The 22,736-nt window shown below is 40.6% G+C and overlaps 1 protein-coding gene across 1 annotated transcript in view; it reads right to left on the bottom strand.

The window, feature by feature from the left end:
* Pik3c2g (phosphatidylinositol-4-phosphate 3-kinase catalytic subunit type 2 gamma) overlaps window positions 1-22,736 on the bottom strand; it is a 297,903-nt gene that overhangs the window by 47,567 nt on the left and 227,600 nt on the right. The window contains exons 27-29 of the mRNA XM_051155525.1: window positions 17,738-17,927; window positions 17,149-17,270; window positions 13,644-13,752 (exon numbers count right to left, since the gene is read on the bottom strand). Coding sequence (XP_051011482.1) covers window positions 13,644-13,752; window positions 17,149-17,270; window positions 17,738-17,927 — 421 coding nt within the window. The remainder of the gene's footprint in view (window positions 1-13,643; window positions 13,753-17,148; window positions 17,271-17,737; window positions 17,928-22,736) is intronic.

Here is a 22,736-nt window from a genome sequence, read left to right as displayed (position 1 = left end):
AATAGAGAGCGCCAGTGGTTAATAAAAACCAGCAGTGTCGTCAGCAGGCCGAGGCTCACTTTTGTGGCTGTAGTGTGTCCTTTAGAAAAGGAGACTCCACACAGAGGGTAAGTGAGAGGTACGGCCAGAAAAAGCTTTTCAGGGACTCTAGACTGTTCTAGTCATTTGGGTAACCTTAATACCAGTATTACTTATGGATGAATTTTCAGTAGGATAAGTTACAGTCATTTTTCTTTAAAATGGTGACAATGCATGTAGACTGAAGGAAAAAGAAAAAACAGAATCAATTCTTGGAGCATGTAGTTAGGTAAATACTTCAGCCAACTCCCTCTCTGGGCATTCCACTCTGACCCTCTGGAAGGCCCAGAAATGATGGCTGTCCTCCCTCCCATCCTCGCTAGAGCCCTGGTACTGCACAAGAGATAAGTGTCCGCATGACTCCTGTTCTTGGAATTTCTGTTCTCCTTTCTTTTGTGAAGTGCTATGCCTTGCATACAATGTCTACAAACTAATGTCCTGTGTCTCCTGCCATTATACTTTCCTATAGATCGGTGGTGCACTGGAGAGCATTTCTTGAAGACATTTATCCTTACACATTTTCATTTTCTTCACAGTGCTATTGCCATATCACACATTTAAATATTCATACAGATCATAACACATATTTAAATATTCATACAGATCATCCTTTTATATCCTAGACTCTTTTTTTCTTGCTTCCTTCACCTTTAATGATCTTACTCTGTGTTTCACTCAGCCAGCCATTCTTGTTCTTCTGGTCTGTCTTGACCAGTGATCAAAACTCTTCTATTATCATGATTTCTAGTCTTCTAGTCTATAAACTCACCTTCCTCATTTTCAGTTCTCTTAAAAAATACCAATATATGAGAAATATCCTGACTGCAGATCCATTTCAAAAATTAAATCTATTCCATGTCTTCATGTCTGCCTGTGGCCAATTTGAATTTCATGGTCTATTTCTATGCTGATTCTCTGGTACTATGACCTTTTTTCATTTTTTTTATTCATTTCACAAAACACCAGTATACACACACACACACACACACACACACACACACACACACACACACACACACATACATGCCTACTTTACAAGTGCAACAGCCAGCCTAACGTTGTTGAAAACACACACACACACACACACACACACACACACACACACATGCCTACTTTACAAGTGCAACAGCCAACCTAATGTTGTTGAAAACACACACACACACACACACACACACACACACACACACACACGACCATAGACAATGAAGTCACTACCCTTTAGTGATTCTTGCATATTTTATGGAAATGTTTACAAACACCATTAATCCATTTACTATTTGACAAAAAGACTTTTTCATTCATTGTAGTCTTTGCTCCCCAAATTCCAGTGCTCCTTCCTCCCCAATCTCCTCATGGGTTGCCTGCTTGATGGAACAGAATCCATCTCCCAACACAATGCACCAGGATATTAGTCTCTGCTCTTTCTTCTGTTGCACAGATTAACTATAATTTGAAAACAGTTCAGACACCAGATGCCCTGCCCTCCTACTCAAGGCCATTGCTCTGAATTCTTCTTGATTAGTCTTTCTTTCTCTTTATTTCACTTCTTAAGTGAATGCTTTTTACAGGGAGCATACACATATGCTATAATTGATTTCAGCAAGGAACTTAAATTTCCCTGTATTCTGTCTCTATGTTTAGAGAAAGTCTGCAGCAAAGCTGTTTTCCCCAGAATATCTTAAACCTCTCTTTTCATTTTCACTCGAACACCATCCAGTTGGGGTTTGTTTGTAAAAATCCTAACAAACTTGAATGATTGTGTTTCTCCTGCTTCAGCCTCTGACCGTTGGGAACACTGATGTGATTTTTGACTATGTTAGTTTGACCAGATAACTACCCTCTTTTTTGAATCCTTCTCTCTTGCTGGACTCCTGGCACTCTATTCTCTGGTGTCCAGTTGATTGCTGTTTCTCAATCTCCTCAAACTTTAAAGTTGGTAAGCTGCCTCATTTTGCAACTACATCACTTTTAAAATTCATTTCTCAGTGTACTTAGCATTAATTAATTTCTTCAAGTGTATAGATGTGATAATCAGTTATTTGGGGATAGTTCCAATGTGTATATTTTTAGCCAAATATTCTTCATGAACGTATCTAACCCTCTGCTTAGTGTCTTTGGACATCCATAGACAACTCAAATGCAGTTTAGATTTAACTTTTGCCTCCAACCCACTTCCAGCAACACTTCTGACATTCTTACTTTTCCAACATACTAAGCCAATTTGCACTTGTGTGACAAGAAAGATATCTTAGTGTTTGGCTGCCATCCTGATTTGTCAGCTGTTGTGCAGTAAAATATGAACATTCAAATATGTAGGACATTCTTTGTATGTATCTGGTGAACAAATAAAAAATGGCTATGATTTGTCTTGGGCTGTCTAAAGTTACTATTGATGAGCTAAATTGCATTATGTTCTATAAAGATATATTTATTTTCACAAATATGTGTGTATATATGTATATGTTTTCCCCACGCTAGAGAAGACTCTAATATAACTAATGTGAAATTTTAATTCCCATTATGTTTTTAAATGAGAAATGAGGACAATAAAAAACAAACATGAAATCCAACAGGTCAATATTAAATTAAAATTCCCATCAGAGTATGCTTTGTTAAACTTAGAATTCTCATTCATAATGTGTTTACCAATTACATTAACGTGTATGTAATTTAAAATGATTGACTTTTTTAGAGAGCTGATCAATTTGGAACCTAAGTGTTTTTCCTATACCATATTATCAAAGACTGAACAGAGTTAAAATACACGCACAGGCCAGAATGAATGGAATATAAAACCAAGATCCATTTTTCTCTTTCTTTACAAAAGCACATTAAGTGGTCCCATCTATTAGCTAGCCAGCCAACTTCTAATATTGGCTGCAAGATTTAGTGACTTAAAACAATAAGCTAAATCTATTTCTCTCAAATGCCGTGGAGTGCTATAAAAGCACAAATTAAAAAATGAACCCCCATAAGACTTCTAAATCAAAGTTGAACAGTAATTTTGTTTTCTTGCCTTTTTCATAGAGCAATGTGTCAGCATGTCCAGTCTTTCCCATAGCTCAGCCCACTGAATTCACGTTGGAGCTACATGGACAAATAAAGAATCTTCAGCAATTTGGCTCTCAAATGTCATCCGTGTTTTACCAGACAGTGAATAACAATCTTGGTTTTCCTGATGGCACACACATGACATTTATCCTGCCTGCAATGTAAGCTTCAGCTAGTGCCAAACAAGAACAGAGCAGCGTGGTGACAAACACGCGATTAACATCTGGGTTTAGCAATAGGAGCAGGAAACATATGTTTGCTGTTAGGAAAGGATTTATCTTCTTGCCTTTATTTTGACATTGGGTTTTAGCTTTCAAAATAGCATTGCCTAAGCCTTAAGTGATATCATTCTCTGTTTCCAGGGATGGCCAGAAATGAGCAACAGTCCCGAGAAGAGGGAAAGGACCCAATGTACACGGATGTCAGATGCTTTAAGCACACTCTGTCTCTCAGCTGAACTCTGATGTGGACATGCATTTGTTTAGGTTTTGTGGTCACTTGCTATGCTATTTTTTAATCCTGGGTCGACATTATGCTTTCTAAGGATTTTTGCTTCATTCACGGCAGAATTCCATCAAAACAGAAGAAAATTTAAAGAAACAGAAATAATTCTTGTTAGTACTGACATTGTGCTTGAATGAAACTATAAACACTGAAAGGAATACAGAAGCTTCTCTCAGTCTGGGGAGGTGAGTGAGGCTGAGTCAATAGAAGCCAAGCAGAGATGCTACAGGGATGAGCAAATGCCCCTAATCTCTTTAGCATTGATGGGTACTGTGTGAGGGTCATTTCCACTTACTGCCTGCTTCATTTATCAGCAGACTGTCTCTATTCCCAAGAGATAGACAGATGATAGATAGATAGATAGATAATCGACAGATAGAGCTTAGATATCTTTAGGTATCTGTCCCGTTATCCAGGCTGCTTTAGTATCTTTAGACCATCCCTCCACCCCCAGACCAGGTGCACTTCTAACACAGTTGATTCTTGACCTCAAAATGTCCATCCTCCAACCCAAAGCAGCACAGCTCACAGGTGAGGACACACAATAGTACATGATTTTTAGGAAGTGACAATCTAATTTTATATTCAAGCTGTAGTTTCTTCTTTCTTTCTCACAGCCTTTTCATTTTAGGGCATGTATTACTTATGTTCATGTTATATATCACCACTATATTATAAACTTATGAAGAGTCAGGTGTATCTCACATTATTTGAACTTATCCAGCTTACAACAGAAACAAAACTAAAGCTCTGACTCTAGAATGTTCCAAATGGTACTATTGGAGGGATGTTTTTAATGCACGGTGTAAGGATTGTCCCGGTATTGTTCAAATGCTGATCTTTGTACCTAGAGAGTTGAGTAGAGGCCAGATTTTTGCATTGTAATTCTTATGTAGCTTCTCTTGCCTCAGTACTTTGTAACCATTATTTTCCATCACCTTCTGATTGGTTGAATAAAGAGCTGAATGGCCTATAGCAAAGGCAGGAGAGAATGGGCAGGACTTCCGGCAGAGAAAGGAACTCTGGGAAAGAAAGAGGCATGGGAGAATTCACCTGTGATATACGGAGGAAGTCGGACTAGGAAACTGAAGAGAGGTAATTAACCATGTGTGGGAACTTAGATTAATATGAATGAGTTAACGTAGGTTATAGGAGCTAGTCAGGAACAAGAGTAAGCTAAAGCCTAAGCCTATTATAAATAAATATAAGTCTCCATGTAATTATTCAGGGTTAGGATGGGCATAGAATGTCCTTATGGTTTTAAATAGGTGCTCAATAAAAAATTAAAAAATCACATTATTTTGACTTATGCAGTTTACTATAGAAACAAAACTAAACGTCTGACTCTAGAATGTTACAAGCAGTGGGTGTTCAATAAAATGTAAAGTTATAGGAGCAGCAACTTCTTTAGTGATGCAGCCACCGATGACTTAGTCACTAGTCACCCACTTCCTGATAAATAGCCTGTAACTGTGTTCAGGTAAGAACCCTCAGTTAAACTCAGTGGGTTAAAAAAAAAAAAAGACATGAAAGTGGAGGGATTATGGGGAATTAGAAGAGTTTTAGTTGCAGAAAATGGGATAAGAGTGTAATGGGTGGTGAAAAAGATCAAAATTCTTTATATACATGTATGCAATTGTCATATAATTTTAAAAATTACATAATTATGCATAGTGATTCAATGTAGTTCAAAAGAGTTATGAATTTAGCATATAACTAAAACTGAATATGTATTCTAGTATGCATGCATAATAGGATTAGATTAAATTTTCCTGTGCTGCCACATGACAGGAAACTATGAAAAAATGTATTTGAAAGAGTTAATTTTTCTAGGATCAAAGATGTACTGCCCAAGAGTACTCAGAATGAACACTGCATATCCCTTAAAAATACATGATGGTACATTTCATATTTTATAAATTTTAATGTTCCTATCCCAAAAATAGCTTTCTTCATTCACACGAAGAAAGGGAATCAGTAACACAAACTAAAAAATGTCGAGGTACTACAATTTCTGCTGGAATTATTAGTGTAACTTTTAGGCCAGTAATGTTTCATTTAATCTTGAAATTAAATTTCATTTGCTAAACATAAACAGACCCAGGGAGCGTGATGGTTAACCCTGACTGCCGACTTGATGGGACTGAGTCCCCAAGGAGCCATACCTCTGCAGCGTCTTTGAGGTTATTTGAAGAGATTTAACACCGATGGGAAGACACACCCTGAATGTGCGTGGCCCTATCCCATAATCTGAGGCCCCAGACTGAATAAAAGCGATAAGAAAGCTGAGTCTGAGTGAGCATTCTCGCCTCCTTCCTTGACTGTGGGTGCAAGTGATCAGTTACCTGGGGCTCCTTTCTGAGGCCCCTGCTGCCTTTCGCCACTCTGCTAGCTAGAACCCTTTTTCTACACCATGCATTCCACCATGGTGAACTTCACCCTCAAGCTGAGAACCAAATACCCCCCTCTTCCCTTAGTAGCTTTTTTTTTTTTAAAGATTTATTTATTTATTATTTATACAGTGTTCTGCCTGCATGTTAGCTCACACACCACTAGAGGGCACCAGATCTCTGTATAGGTGGTTGTGAGCCACCATGTGGTTGCTGGGAAATGAACTCAGGACCTTTGGAAGAGCAGACAGGCCTCTTAACCAGTGAGCCATCTCTCCAGCCCAAGTAGCTTTTGTTAATTGTTCTGTCATATAGTAGAAAGAAAGAGACCATTGGGAGTTTCTACAAACAGGAGCTCACAGTTTTGGTTAGGTGTGCTCCAGAACTCAGCCTGTCTCCACTTTTGTTACTGGTTACTGAGGTTGCACATGGATGCTAATCCTTACTTTTCGGTGGGTGCTAGGGATCTCAACTCTGGTTCATTGCTTGGCCAAGTAAGCACTTTTGAGACTGAAACATCTCCCCAGCCCTCACTGCTCAGTAGTTGATGACATGACTACAGCTTCCTCATGGCATAGCCTCTGGAGTGACACTCAAGTTCCAAGAACTTTCGTTGGAGAAATAGAAAGTAAGAGGAGTTACAGAAGTCTTTTTATAAGGCATCAACACCAACACAACAGGGTGTAGACAACCGCAGCTAAACACTTGTTGGGCTGGGGATGTAGTTCAGTGGCAGAGTGCTCTCCTAGAAGAAACAAGTTCCTGGGCTCAACCCACATCTGCATACATACAAACACATCTACATACGTGCCTTTGTTTTTGCTAAGTCAGTAGTTCTAGAAAGTGGCAGCTGTGATGATTTGTTTACAAAGTGTGAGTGTTACTTTGGTGCTTGTAGACATATGAATCTAACAATACTTGTGTGATTTTTTGGTAGCATAAGGACAACTAATAAGAGAGATTCGGTTTCTAGATCTTACAAACGAGCCATCCTGTAAATCCTCATTGAGGCCGGATGTGGCTGCCAGTGGTAGAGCACACACCGTGTTCAGGCAAAGCCCTGCTCATCCTCAACACCTCTACAGATCAGCTACGTTTCTGGGGTTACATTTGTGACCCTGTTATGTTGGAAGAACAGCTACGATTATAACTTCCTCTAATGAAATCCTGTTTTTAAACAAGATCGAAGTTTCCTTAGAACATAATCTCCAGCTGGTTTACTGTTAATATCTTTGGTTTCACAATATTTTTAAATTAAGAACACCAATTCCTAACTCCTTTTCCTTCTCTTCTATTTTTTTTTTTTTTACCCCCTACAATCTCAGGCTTTAATTCAGACCAATTTTAAAACATAATATGATACTTACCATTTATTCAGCTTTCCTATCCCAGAGTGCCAACCAATAAAGATTGATAATGTCATACAGTACAATGACAGCACCTGTCCCCAGGGCCTCTGTAGTAGCAGTTTAATGTAACTACCTCTGTAAATGTGACTATAACCAAAACTGCAGGTCTATGCTTGTTGCCTGTGTTTATATGTCCCCCTGCATCCATGTGAGCGATGCATAGCAATGTCCATTAAGCCTTGCTGTGCTGAAATGCATTTTGCAGTCTGAACACCCTGGACAGGCTTGTGTCCTTGCCTTCTCTCACAGTAGCCCTCTGCTCATGTATCGGTGTATTAAGCAATCGCAGAAGTCTTTACCTTACACATGCTGCGTTTCCTACTTACAGCTTGCTAGTGAATGTGGACAGATCTCAGTACTTGCCCCCATCGTACCCTAGGCAGAAATCAGAGGTGCCCTTATTTTACACTTGCCTTTGTCTACAGAAGCCAAGTCTGATCATTTCAGCAACTACTGAATGCATTTAATTCATCGTGCAAGTGTTTGTATCCAGGTAGCTTTAGTGTGAGCTGTGTGCGCACCCTCAAAGGTGAGAACCCTTCCACCACTCCCTCAGCACTTTCTATCCCAGATAACTGCCATTCTTGCCACTCTGGCCTGACACATAAGGACATGGCCATTAGCGTCTGAGCATGGCAGTCGTAAGGACACAAAGATGTCAGCATTCTACTCTGCCCTTTGATACGCAAAATCACTTGGCCTTCAGTGTAATGAAATATAGTACCTTGTTTTGAGAGGGCAGAAGGCTCTGCCATTCATTTCCCCATTGATTGAGACAGAAATTGAAATACACTCTTAGAAAAAATAAACACAAGAAAGGTGAATGCGAATACTCTCTTTTTAAAAAATTATTAAATTTATGTGTATGCGTGTGCCTGCGTGTGGGTGTGTGCCTGTGAGTGCAGGTGTCCAGGTATCCAGGAGAAGGTGTTGGATCGCTTGTGTGTGTGTGTGTGTGTGTGTGTGTGTGTGCCTGTGAGTGCAGGTGTCCAGGAGAAGGTGTTGGATCCCTTGTGTGGGTGTGTGCCTGTGAGTGCAGGTGTCCAGGAGAAGGTGTTGGATCCCTTGTGTGGGTGTGTGCCTGTGAGTGCAGGTGTCCAGGAGAAGGTGTTGGATCCCTTGTGTGGGTGTGTGCCTGTGAGTGCAGGTATCCAGGCATCCAGGAGAAGGTGTTGGATCCCTTGTGTGGGTGTGTGCCTGTGAGTGCAGGTATCCAGGAGAAGGTGTTGGATCTCTTGTGTGGGTGTGTGCCTGTGAGTGCAGGTGTCCAGGAGAAGGTGCTGGATCCCTTGGATCCGGACTTACAGGAGGCTGTGAGCTCCTGCTGTAGCTGTTGAGATTTGAACTTGAGTACTCTGAGAGAGCAGTGTACACTCTTAACTGTTGAGCCATTCTTCCAGGACCTGAATATTATCTTTATGTAGAAAATGCTTGTTTTCCTAGGGTCTAGTTTTCATATTGTCTTAAATTATTTTATACGTTGCTTTTTCTGCCTACTGACATTATTATTCCAATTCAATTTCTCTATCATTTGGTCCTCTTGGTGAACACATACTGTTCATTTCTTTCTCTCTGCTCAAAACAGATACATTGCAAATGTAATCTATAAAATCAGAGTGGTCTTTCGGGAAGTGTGGTCATGGGTGACTGCATCATTAACACCCACCCATGCTGATCATGGCCAGTGCTATCCCTGCACTGGACACTAGGCAGCCAATGGAGCCAGCCTTTCATTTGGCAGCTGGGAAAGTTCCATGAGCATCTTCTGCTAAGGTGGAGGTCTCTGTCATGAGGTTCATTTTGTGCTATACACTAGGGTGAGGGGAAGATTTTTTGTTTTTGTTTTTTGTTTGTTTGTTTGTTTGTTTTTCTGCAATGGCCTCTTGTTGTCCAGGTAAGGCTCAGACCAGCTATAAAGGCAATAATTGTGCTAATCTTATGGTTCTCCTGCCTTTACCTCCCTAATGCTAAGATTACAGGGATGCATCACTATGTCTGGCTTACTAGGGGCTAGAGGCTGAATCCAAGGCTGTCTGTGGGCTAGCTGAACACCCTACCAAGTGAGCTGAATCCCTGGCCCTAGAGGAATATTCATTTTATAATATTTGCTTTATAGCACATCTAAGGTTTTCTAAACATTTTGGGTTTTTTTTTCTGCAAGTTTTAGAAGGTCATCCCTTATTCATATGGAAGTTTGCATATAAAATGTATATAAACAAACTACCATTTTTGGAAGCATGAGTTGGTTAGAGAACTTGCCAATAAACAAGAGAAGAAGTTTAAAGGTCACCATCAAACACTCTCAAATGTAATCTGTTAATCCCTTAGGATTTGAAGGACAACAGCAATCCTATAGGTCGTTATATGATAATGATGGTATTGTTATTCATTTAAAATATTTAGCAAATATTGATGAGTGAGGCACTATCTAGATGAGAGATAAAAACTGAGGAGAATATGAGAACATAGCCATTAGATCCTTACATTTCCTTACAGGAGAAAAGAACGTGGTGGCCATCATGATTGCTTCCTACCATTCTGTTTGTCCAACGTGATGCTTTGTGGCTTCTATTTATTAACTACTGTCTGACCTTTAGTAGTGACTTGAATGTCACAGGCTCTAACTCCCTTGGACTTAAGTGGAACTCTGCTGTTTGGGCACTTATCCTTTGATACAGAACAGTGTCTATATCTGAGTCTACCAGCTTTACAATAATAGTCCAGCCTCCTATGAGAATCAGTCAGAAACGAGGATACCTGAGTGACTGCTACATTAGAGGCCAAGTGACTGATAATGCCCACAGTGGCTAGAGATAGGGAGGAGGAGGTGCTCTACTTTCTCTAATCAGCAAGTCTGTGATTGCTTCTGTTATTTACTCTCACATCAATGAACAGAGGGTTGTTCTATTCATTAGCATATTGAATGTCAGAGATGAACTTTTTCCTCATAGAAAATGGAGTCTTGTTAGGAAGTATGGTGGCACGTGCCTGCACCCCAGCAGTTGAGACCCTGTGTCTTGAGAAAAGGCTTGCTGACTGCTGGTTAGTGCTTTATTTCAGATGGGCTCACACACTGGCCACATCCAAGCTCTTTGAGGTATGAGGCTTAACTTAAAAGATTCTGTGAACGTTTTCACTCTTTGCTTCAGAAAGCAAAGCATCTGAGAGACTTTGTACTGCTCATCACCCTGAGGATTGTTGTTCTGGATAAACCGCTAGACAGCTGTGTCCAAGAGCTAAAGAGCTCTGTCTGCCAGGCGCCTGCTTATGAAACCCGCGTCTGTCCCACAGGGATGTTCCATGCCATGTCGACAGTCTAGCCACTAGTAAAGAAAACGAGAGATTCTTTAGCATTAGGAGACATCAGCTTCACACATGCACAGTGTGCTTTCGTGTGTGTGCTTGTGTGTGTGTGTGTGTGTGTGTTTTATGTATGTCTAGGTGTGCGTTTGTGTGTGCCTGTGTATATGTGTGCTTACGTGTCTTGCAAGCCCTGATCTGACTCATATACAAGAAGAAGATAATGTTAGCCCGGAATTTCTATAGAATTTTCCAACCTGCTTTCAGGGCAAGCGAAAGTAATAACCTAGCAAGTAAAGAAATATTAAAAAGCCATTTGGGTTGATAAAGACCACAGACTTGGACCTGCAGCACAGCTCCTCTGAGAGGACAATGAGAAGGGAAGACACTTTGGAAGCTGCACACCTAGAGGGTGGCCGCAGCACTAGATTCTCATGGTGACAGTGGCTGAAAGAGCTTAACATGTGATTTTTTTTTAACTTGTCTTGGAAGAATGTTAGAGCCAACAGTAAGAGCCACCATTAGTGCAAACACAGGAGGTCCAGAAACTTGCACATGAGAAAGAGAAACAACACTGGATCTGAGAGCACGATGAAGAAGTTTGCAAAGACAAAAATGTTAAAAGTAGATGAAGAACAAAGAAAGTAATATACATTGTTACCACGGTGTATGAGATACAAATGTGTTAAACAGACTGTCTTAAGGTTTCATGCCACAGGGAAATTAAAAGAAAATTACAAAGTCATAGTGGATTTAAAACACTAGGGATGCATGCTCTAGTCTGTGTGGCAATCCCCCATAGTCAAGCGGTATATTACTCTGATGCTACTAGGACATAGTTGAATTATCAGCAATGAATGTTAAGAATGGAAGAAAGGAAAAAATCCACCAGGTGCATCTCAGATAAAATGCTTGTAAGATAACAGACCTGGACGCACACACACACACACACACACACACACACACACACACACACACACACACACACACCCCAACACACATCATTCCAATCATCTAAAGGCAAAGATTGTATTCAGTATTTAATATAACATTTCATTAGTGTGTTGCTTGTAATTATGGTTAAAATAGGAAATATAAATTGATGCAAGTAAAATGATAGAATTGTTAGACCACAGAAACTACAATCACAATGACACTCCCTTGGCTGTATGTTTATTACATAGGATTTTAAAGAGGAAGGCCTTGTTACAGACAGAAGAAGCTGCTGTGTAACATCCTGCTCTCACCCCCCAAGATTAAAACATTCTATCTTGCAGGACCCTCTTTAAGCAGGAAGGTAAACTACTCTAAAGAGCTTCAGGAAGTTTCTGAAAGTGACTGGACCCACCAGGCCCCTCCCTGTCACAGTAAGCAATAAAAGCTGAGAATCCTCTCAGAGCCTAAGAAGCTGAGCCTGAGGTGCAAGGAACACTGTAAGACCAGAGTTGCTGCGTGGAAGAAGCCGAAGCCAGCCAAGCTGTCTGGAAAAACGGTTACACCAACTGAGGCACCTGCAAAGGACACTCTCAGTGTGTTCCAGGCTTCCAGATTTGGGAGCTGTCACCCATGCTGGGTGGGCTTTGTTGATGCAGCTGTCTTTGAGTCATCTCTGCCCCTGTAAGTGACCCTTCCCCCACATTCCTATAAGCCACATCAATGAAACTCATGGGTACCATGCCGGGTTTTGGTGGCATCTGTGCTTTGGTCTGTTGTGGGAGCTTCCTGCCTGGCGTGAATAGGCATGTGTGTGTTGCATTTCCCCAGGAATAGTTTTGTCAAACAGCAGATGCATATGTCTGTTAGCAAAAATATCAACACACCTAGAACAGTCTTGTTCCCCCTCCCTCCCTCCCTCCCTCCCTCCCTCCCTCCCTCCCTCCCCCTCTCCCTCCCCCTTCCCCACTCCCATATTCAGATTCAAAGGAATTGAGTCTTTATACTATTCCATACATCCTTAGTCCAGGAGGATAATATCAACCCCTGGTCTAATTTATATATAACGTTAGTTTACACAGCAGAAAGCCTTTGCAGATAAAATACACCGAAGCCCTTGAGATGGTAAGGCTGTCCCATGTAGTCCAGGTTTGCCCAGTGTAACGACTAACATTCTGCCAGAGGAAGCACAAGGACAGTAAGAGCCAGACATGAAGGTGTGATGACAGGGACTGTATTGCAAGAAGAGATCTCCTAGACCAGTGGTCCTCAACCTCCTTAGTGCTGTGACCCTTTAGTACAGCTCCGCATCCATAAAATCATTTCATTGCCACTTCATGACTGTAATTTTTCTACTGTTATGAATATTGTAATGTAAATATCTGACATCCAGGGTACATGACCCATATATGTGACATGTAAAGGGGTTGTGGCCCACAGGTTGAGAACCTCTGCTGCAGAAGGTGGAATATTCCAGAAGGTCTGCCAATACTTTGACTCTAGTCTATTAAGTCCCATATTCAGAATGCTGAGTTCCAGAACTTAATGTTGCCACCTTGTTTGTTGTATCTGGTTGCAGTCCAGTGGGAATCCAGTTGAGTAGCATGGTTTCCGTACCCCTGAACTTCCTAGTGTGGCTTGTTCCTCCTCAGGACAATGGCCTAGAACACCTCTGCTAAACGTCAAGTCAAATGCCTGAAAGACACTGTCTGTCCTCAGTCTGCACCTTTTATGTCAAAGCTGGAAGAAATCCACACCTCACAGTCAAGCATCCAAGCATATTGTGGTCCATTCAGCACACATTGTCTCTGTGAAGCTAGGGCTTTGGACCTCATTTCATGGACTTTAGACATCTTAGACATACATGTTACCTGAGTGAAGGAACTACAGAATGCTGACACATTTAAAGCTACTTTTGTAATGATAAGTACATTGCTGACATTTGCATGAAAGTGGAAAAAATAATGCAGTTACGTACATTTGCAACTTCATAAGATCCGCGCAGGATCTGGTCCACGTAGTGACTTAGATCTCTGATCCTCTTATGATCCGAGTCTGTAAAAGGTAAGTGCCACCAGTGCGGAAACCTGTTTTAAAGGAAAGGAGTGTTACTTTGGTCAGTGTGAAAGTTAGCCTCTTTTGGGTTGGTCACACACTTGACAGCTGCACCACTGGAGGGCCAATAAAAACATCAGAAAAAGGGCAGAATGTACATGGCTAATCCTGGCCTTTGCACAGGCACAACTGCTCTCATTTGTGCTATTTTAATCATCACTGATATCAGCACTAATTTAATTTAACATTAAATGAACTTAATATGATCTTTATTACTGTATTTATGTCAGTCCACAAATGTTTCTTCCTCGTGCACGTAAGGGCTAATACGTAGTTTCTGAAATTAATGATTTATAGTTTTTCAAAGAGTTCCGACTGTATTGTTTTCTCTGGGCTCTTGACAGACATGATTTCAAGTAGTGTCTCCTTCCATCCAGCCTCATTCTTGTGAATCAAAGCCACACTGTCCCCAAGAGTCAGGGCAGATGGCTTCTCTCTGATCTACCTGAAGACCGTCTTGGTGAATTGGGCTTAAGAGCAGTTTGGTGACATGATCTGGTAGTGGTTCCATCGAGTAACATTTTCCTGCACAAATGTATCTTTTTTTTTTTTGGTTTTTCGAGACAGGGTTTCTCTGTGTAGCCTTGGCCATCCTGGACTCACTTTGTAGACCAGGCTGGCCTCGAACTCACAGCGATCCGCCTGCCTCTGCCTCCCGAGTGCTGGGATTAAAGGCATGTACCACCACGCCCGGCCAAATGTATCTTTTTATCAACTGGCTGTTGCCCCTTTTTATACGTCTGCCATTTAGTGCACATGAAAGCCTGCCTGCGTGCTCCCCGGAAGGAGAAATGAGGAGGCTTGTGAATCTTACTGTAAGCACACAGAAGCAAGTGGTGACATCAAGCCAGGACATTGCCAGCTACTTGTTAAAAAGATCACACAAGTGCCATATGACTAAATCCATATATCTAATTATTACCTGGTCAATAAATAACATTTAAGATTTTAAATTGTTTATCAACCTAAAGATTAAAGTGTTAGTTTTTTTTTTTCATCTGGACTTAGTTATGAAAATTAGTACCAATATAAAATTAGTCTAAAATATAAAATATATGTAGTATATAATTACACACATATATATGGTGACAGTTTTGGAAATGACCTTGGCAGCTAGATGGCTTCAGTTAGTATTTAATATAAATCATACATCTATGTGTGGAGCTTCCATATTTGTATAATAAAGCAATTTAATCTTCGCTAGTGTTTTATAGATTCTGAAAGTTCTAGGTAAAAATACATGTACAGAATTGAGGAATTGGGCCATACAGGTGCCATTCAATCCATCAGAAGCTCATTTACCAAATGTCACATTGAAATCAGTTATTGGGAAGTCTCCTTACACTGTTTCCCCTGACACTGCTACCATAGTGTTCATCAGAAAACAGGCAAAAAAAAAAAAAAAAAAAAAAAAAAAGACAATTTTTTTTTAATTTTTTGTTTCTGTTTTAATGCTGATTTAAAAAAAAAAAAGTTGTTCTGATTACTAGGGTAATTCATTTTCTCAGTACTAACACCAGGATTTTTTCCCCCCTTTTGATCTGGTCCTGAGTGGAGTTTACATCCTGGGAAAGCACACAAGATTCTGAGGGGAAGGAGTCTTGCCTCTTCCTGAAATGAGGATGAAAGCCACTCATCCTAAGAAAATCTCCATGCCTGTGGACTCTTGGAAGGTACCGGAAGTACAAATGGCCCAGCTGGAAGACCTATATTGCAGGCTATGACTAATTAGAATTTCATTCTTCCTGACTGTGACATTCTGATTTTTTCCCCCTTGCAGACTGGATTTACAGAAGTCTCTTACGGCTCCTCTCCATAAATGTAGAAGTCAGAGGAAATCTTGCCCTCCTCTTCATCCATATGTATGGTCTCCAGTCTTGGCCCCTGTGGGAGTGACAGCCCACAGGAGCTGCTCAGGGCACACAAGGCTAAAAAGTCCCTCCTCAGAGGGTTCATGAAATGGTCTGAATATCAATTCAGCTTCATTGCCAGGCAGCAGTTGCGGGCAGAGCAGAATCCTAACCAGGGCTGGAGAAGAGGCTGTGTGAAGTGATGCTGACGCTTCTGGAGTCTGCGAGGGGCTAGAAAAGACAGCCTTAATCAGAGGCTAGCGCATCCTGCTGTGTCATGTATGCTATTCCGTGACTATTAGTGGATACGGTAACAGCCGTAGATGGTGAACTTGAAGGCCAAAGTTTGAAGATTTTTGCTAATGTTTCTTTTTTTTCTGATTCTATTTAAAACATCCCAAGTCTATGTATAGCGGCTTTCAGAATTAATAAATTTTCCTCTTCTGTTCCTGAATTGCTGTCTAATGTCTTATCTTCCGGGTGTTGAAAATGCTCATGCTTCAAAATGTCTTAAGACAGAAGCAAACATACTTTTTCAATATTCCCCGATATCATTTCACTCACTGAAGGCTTACACTTAGGTTTTGGAAAGTGACTAAATCAGAGAACACATGATAATCCATGTGCGCAAAGCATATCAGGTCATAAGTAACCACTAACAACATTAAAAGATGGCTCACTTAGCAAAAATTCTAGTGCAGACGAAAGAAAAAAATCAAAATTTGGTTTATCGAGCTGCCAATATCATAATTTCTGTGAACCCACCTTTTTGAGGCTAAATACAAATTTTTTGTACTCTGAACTTGATGGTTTAAATTTGCCTCGTTTTAACTAATATCCCAGATTAGATCAACAGTAGTTGTTTGGATTGACTCTATAGTTATCTTATGTTTATTTTTCTATGTAACATAATATCACAGCAATTCATTCAAAATGTACATGAAATACATAACATTCAGACTATGCAAGTTTAGTAACTAATTGCTAAGAAAACCCAGGCTTGAGAATAGCAAAGGCGAGTGACATATAAAACAATTGATGGTATCACACACACCCCTCCCTCCTGCCCACCCACACAAAACTCCCCTTCTGCCTCACCATGTACACATGTGCACTTACATAAGGGGTTCTAATGCTCAGCTATTGTCAAAAAAGTATGCATGATGATTTAGTTCTGACTTTCAATTTCAATTCTATTTTTATAGAAACAACTGAGGAGAATAAATTTAAAACAGGGAAATAAAACAATCTTCCTCTCTAAGTAAGGAAAAATGAAAGAGGTTCTGGATTTTTTTTTCCATCTACAAAAAACGATGGCTATAAGCAAAAAAAGAAAATTGCCAACTTTGTTCTGCTTTCTGTTGCAAAGGGCTCTTGGCTCGGGTGCTGCAGGGAGAGCATCTCCGCATTGGATACTGTCTGGTGCTCCCAAACAGGAAACCTCTTAGCCATCATTTTCCTCCCTTTGCTCAAGGACACATTCTGAAGTCCTAATAAGGTGAGGGGACGGTGCCTTACTCTGGGAGAGCCAACGAGGAGAATTGCTTCTGAATTTGGCTGTGAAGTTTGTAAAACTGCTCGAATGACTTTTTGGTCAGGCTTTTCCTGTTGTTGCCACGTGTCACCTCGATCAGATACAGCTGCAGATAAACAGTCAAAAATCAAAAGATGGAGATAAAGCCTGCCTTAGATCCCCAAACCAGCTTTTAGATAAATTAAACAAAGAAGGGAACTTTCTGTTAAAAACAAAACAAAACAAAAAAAAACTACCCAACTTATCACCAAAGCAGAAGGACGTAATCTTTAACGTCATGATTACCTATAAATAAAGTGTATGAGGGACCATAATTTTATGTTCTGGCAACATTGCCTAATTTCTGCTGTCCTTTCTTGCAGACACTTTAATTAGTTCTTGATTTATATTCTATCACAGGGTGGGAACTGTTCCCTCTGATGGTTCTCCGCTAATAGCTCCGGTTGTTACCATTTTTCTTAAACCATCTCCTTAATGGCAGTTCTCCAGTTCTAACTGATTTTCAATTTGCATAGTAAAAAAAGTCAAGGTTTTAAAAAAGTGTGTGCAGCAGAGCCTGTGGCTTAGACTTACGTTGCTATGGGTCTTGCTGAACCCTAAAATTGCGACTCTCTGAATTGTCCCGGTTTTCTTCAGGATGCAGGGTTCCCGGAGAAGAGTCTGAGGGGCAGGCTTGGCGAGGCTAATGGCTGGCATCTGTGCTAGTGTGTGGATCAGGTTATTCAACTTAACTGGGAAACACTCCAGACTTTCCTTTATCTTCCTAGACAAATGGGGGAAAAAAAAAAAAAAAGAAAAGAAAAAGAAAAAGAAAAAAAGAAAAGACAGTAAGAAACGCTCCCTATATGCCATGGATTTGTTTGTAATTGGGCCTTATGTTTGCCAGATGTATGTGCGTTTGGAGGGTGAAATGAAAATGTATATATGCAAAATTCATCTATTTAATGCTATAGTCCTAAACATTAAGTTCACCTCTGGAAATTGTTTAGAAATGTAGAAGACACTCTCTTGATGAGCTAGAAGACTGTAATTTAATCATTATATTCTAATAACTTTTTTGAACTTTGTTTTGGGCCAGTAAGATAGCTCAGTAGGTAACAGTGTTTGCTGTTGAGCCTGACAAGCCGAATTTGAGTCCTGGGAAAGAAAGAACCCAATCCCATTGTGTGTGCTGAGTGTCCTCTGATTGCTGCCTGAGTGCTGTGAGCACAGGAGTGTACACACACACACACACACACACACACACACAGAGAGGCGGAGAGAGAGAGAGAGAGAGAGAGAGAGGAGAGAGAGAGAGACAGAGACAGGGGACCGAGAAGAGAGACAGCGGACAGAGACAGCGGACAGAGAGACAGAGACAGAGACAGAGACAGAGAGACAGAGAGACAGAGAGACAGAGAGGTGAGGGGAGGGAGAGAGAGCACAGTGTCTGTCACATATCTCTAATCTCAGTGTTAAGGAAAATAAGAGAGAGAAGGGAGAAAGAAGAAGAAAGCAAGGCAGAGACACAGAGACACAGAGAGAGACAGAGACATACACACACAGTGAGAGAGACTCTACACACACAAAATAAACAAGTAAATAAATAAATGGAATTAATAAATTTATTTTGTTGTCTATTTTTTGAGATTATGATTTTAAAACAACTTAGCTGAAAAAAACAAACAACTTAGCTGTAGCTCATGATCATTTAAAATATTTACACATGCCCAGAAATTAGACCTGGGAAGAGAGGTAGGTTCAAAGCTTCAGCCAGGTGGTGCCCCCGTAGCCACACGCAGCCCAAGACAAAGTCACAGACCTATAACACTGCAAGATTCTTTTTGGCAACGCCTTTGCTTGATCCTCAAGCATGGACTCTGTAGATGACACCATGGGGCAATGTCCAAAGTGACACGTGGCGGACCCACTCCTTCCCTCCTCCTTTAAGTAAAGGATTTTGAAAAATTATGACTCAACTGTGATTGCTTACTTTTATTTTATCTCTATATACTTTTATTCCTCTAAAGTAGGAAAAAAAGTCAGTACACTTTGACAATATATTTAATGTCTAAGCACTTTATATATGAACTAATTTTCATTTTATAATATTGATTTTGTTGTGATTTTTGGTGTCTGATCTTGAAAGCATATTCTTTAGTACTGAGGAAGATTTGCATTCTAATGACACAATGATCTCTCAACGCAAAGTCTTCATTCTTTCTTTTATGATACTTTTACTTATTCCCTAAAAGAGTGATATTTGAAATCCGCTGGTGTCCTTTGCCTCTGCTCTGTCTTCCCAGTGTGGTGGCCATGTTAACCTTCTAGTTGCACTAGTACCAGAATGCAAGTGGCACACTCGCTTTCTCTGTTGTTTCCCAGTTACTGGGGGCGTTGTTTGGTTTTTGTTTTTTAAAAAAGATTTATTTGCCCTGTTTTTATTTGTGCATATGTATATATTGTAGGCTTTTACATTCTAGAGCTTATTAAATTTCCTCTTTCTACTGAGGTGACAAATACGCTTTCAGCTTAATTGCTTAGTAGATGAATTTGAATATTTATCTTGTAATTATTTATCTGAACTTTCTTTCTTGTTAATTCCTTGTCTTCTTTTTTGCCCAATTCAGCTGGGAAAAGAAAACTATCACAGAATCTCACTGTCAGTAAGGAGGCCTCATCCTTTCCTTGACAATGGGAATGCTTCTACATTTTCACTTTTAGGAGTGTGGTATTTATCTCCATTCCTCTCATTGTGAGCTTGCTAATGTTTTGTGAGATGAACTGATATAATCAGGCATGAAATTCGTGGCTTGGCATGCATCCACATTGTCATGCAAAATGCCTCCTTTACAACCAATGCACTGGGTCCTTGATGATAACAAACTGCTCCAACCATGTTTAATAATTTCCCCTAGTTTTAGGAAAATTCAGACTTACTTATCTTTTTTTAGTCTCCAGCTCTTTTTGAACGTTTCAAAGTTTCCCGTTATCTATCAGTTTATGTATACTGATATTAAAATCTACTAAAATCATTTAAGTACGTCTCTGATCCCCACTGCTCATTTCTACCCTGTTCCCTATGTTGATGGTGTTCTTGGGACATATAAATTGATGCGTACATTTTGCAGTACAAAGCACCGACCTTAAAGACAGGAAAATGATAGTAACAGTATGAATACAGGGCCAGTTATTATTTATACTAATTTGTCCATTTCTTCATCAGTTTATGGATCAGGTGAATGCTTTCTGAGCACTTTGATGTGCTGCGGTGAGAGGGAGTTCTCAGAGGTAAAGCTGTGCACTCAGACCTAATAAAGCAGTGGCCACGAACCACCCACCTTAAATTCTGATGCACTCACATCACGAAACCCCACCTGTGTAGGTGCTCGCCCTCACATTGTTCAAGGGTTAAACATCTCAGCCAAAATGAGGCCCATGAGTGTTTGTTTTTAAGGGTTATGTGTGTGCGCCTCATGTATGCAGGTGCCCTTGGAGTCCAGAAGAGGCTGTCAGAGCATCTGGAACAGGATTTACAGGCAGTTCCTGAGTCACCAGATCTGGGTCCTGGAAACTGAATCTGGCATCCTCTAAAAGAGCAGCAAGGGCTCTTAACTATTGAGCTATTGTCCCCTTGCCCTGTGGTTTTGAAGCAAAATTTCACTGGAAAACACCTCCTGCACAGGCAAAACATTACCGTGAAGCATCACCATCCAGGAGTCTCACTCGACAGCAGTAGGTCCCAGCCTCTGAGGTCGGATATACTGAGGTGATACCTACACACCCAGGGAATAGCTCTAAAACTCACTTTGTATATTGGAAATATTGCAGGAGTATGCAGAGTAACCTTTCAGCTTGGGTAATGGGGGGAGGCAGGAGTGGAGGGGGGCGGCTCATGCCCTTGAGCCAAGCATTCTACTAGTAAACTGTTTAAGATCCAAAGCTACAGCCAGAAGGGCCCAAGATCTGAGAAAAAGCCCCAGGCCTTCTTGATGAAGAATGTCTGTGTGCCCTGCTAGGCCCTGCTCTGTGCATGGGGCAGGTGGGGAGGGGGAAGAAGCCAATTAGAGCTTTGGCCTCAGGAAGTCTGCATCCTCCAGCAAGTACCTCATGATAAGCTTCTCACCCCCCAGAAAGGCAGTAAAATTATTTTCTCTGTGGATATATCAAAATCCAAGAGAGGTTCAATGTCACCAAACAAACAAACAAAAGCAAACTATCAAACAAAAACAAACAAAAAAGCAAAACCAAAACGTAGCTTAGGAAGTTGTAACCAAAGACTCTCATTCATATTTCTCTGATTATAAAGTTCTCTTTCTGTTTATGAATTTTCTATAATGGCCAAAACCTTATAACTTTGTCTTACTGTGAAAATAATCCACTAGGTTTAGTGTGGAATTCCCCGATGTAAAGGCAGTAAGATGCTCAGCTTTCGATTTCTACTCAGCAATAGCCTGTGGGCAGAGAAAAATGTAGCAGATATTTTCAACTCTCTGAAGAGATCAATAATCACAATTTTTCTAAAACTTTAGGTTCTGTTTTGTTGTTCTTGCTTGATTTTTTTTTTTGTTGCTCCTGTTTAAGGGGACCTAAGTTAACCACAGACTTGAGGCCCTCTTACCTCGGCCTCCAGAGTACTTGGATTGCAAGCATGTGCTCTCATGCCCGATAAGTTCGATCTTAAAATGTATATGCTCTATGTACTAAATCAGGGTAAGTGTGAAACCTCATCTAATATTATACGTTAGTGGTTTAAATTGCTTGTCCTCAGAAACAACCGCCACCGGAATGTGCCCTAGGAATGTGTGCATGGATGGATGCTTAATCGCTACCTCTGATCCTCATAGTAACTTCAGGAACAAAGGAAATTTCTTTTTAAATCAAGTATTATGTTTTTACATGTGTGTGCTGTACATATATGTGAATGTATACATGTTGTGTGTGTTGTACTTGCATATGTATATTATGCATATGTATATGGTCTACATGCATATGTGAGTGTGTATCTGTGCATATGTGAAGGTCAGAGACCAGCATTGGGTGTCTTCTTCAATTGTTCTCTACCTTTTGTGACTGAGTCTCATTGAACCTGGAGCTTAGCAGCTTGTCTGGCCTCACTAGGAGGAGACTGTCCAGCTCTGCCTCCCTGGTGCTGGGATCACAACCGAGCGCCACTGCACCTGGATTTTACATGGGTGCTGTGGATTGGAACTCAGGTCCTCATGCTTCCATGAGCATTTACTAATTGAGTTACCTCCCCAGTGCAAATAACTTATATGTATGAGGGAATCCTTTTCACTCCATTTCTGTCAGCGTAACCACTGGGGTGGGGGAGTGTAATCTTCAGGGTGTGGACCACAGTGATGGGGAAGCCCCCAGGCAGCTGTAGGAGTCTACGTGAGCTTGTTTATTTTCACAGTTTAAATTCTTTACATGCTTCAGTGGATTGCCAGAATATAGGTTTTCCTGACCAGCTTCTTTAATAATCTCAGGGAGATATATTTTCAAAGACTGTCTTTGAAGACTTTGTAAGAGTCACTCTTTATGTTTCTACTGACATCGTAATTTTACCATCTATAAACAGAAGGTTTCA

The sequence above is a fragment of the Acomys russatus genome, chromosome 13, assembly GCF_903995435.1.
Source record: "Acomys russatus chromosome 13, mAcoRus1.1, whole genome shotgun sequence".
NCBI classification, from domain to species: Eukaryota; Metazoa; Chordata; class Mammalia; order Rodentia; family Muridae; genus Acomys; species Acomys russatus.
This window is presented reverse-complemented; position numbering and strand designations above follow the sequence as displayed.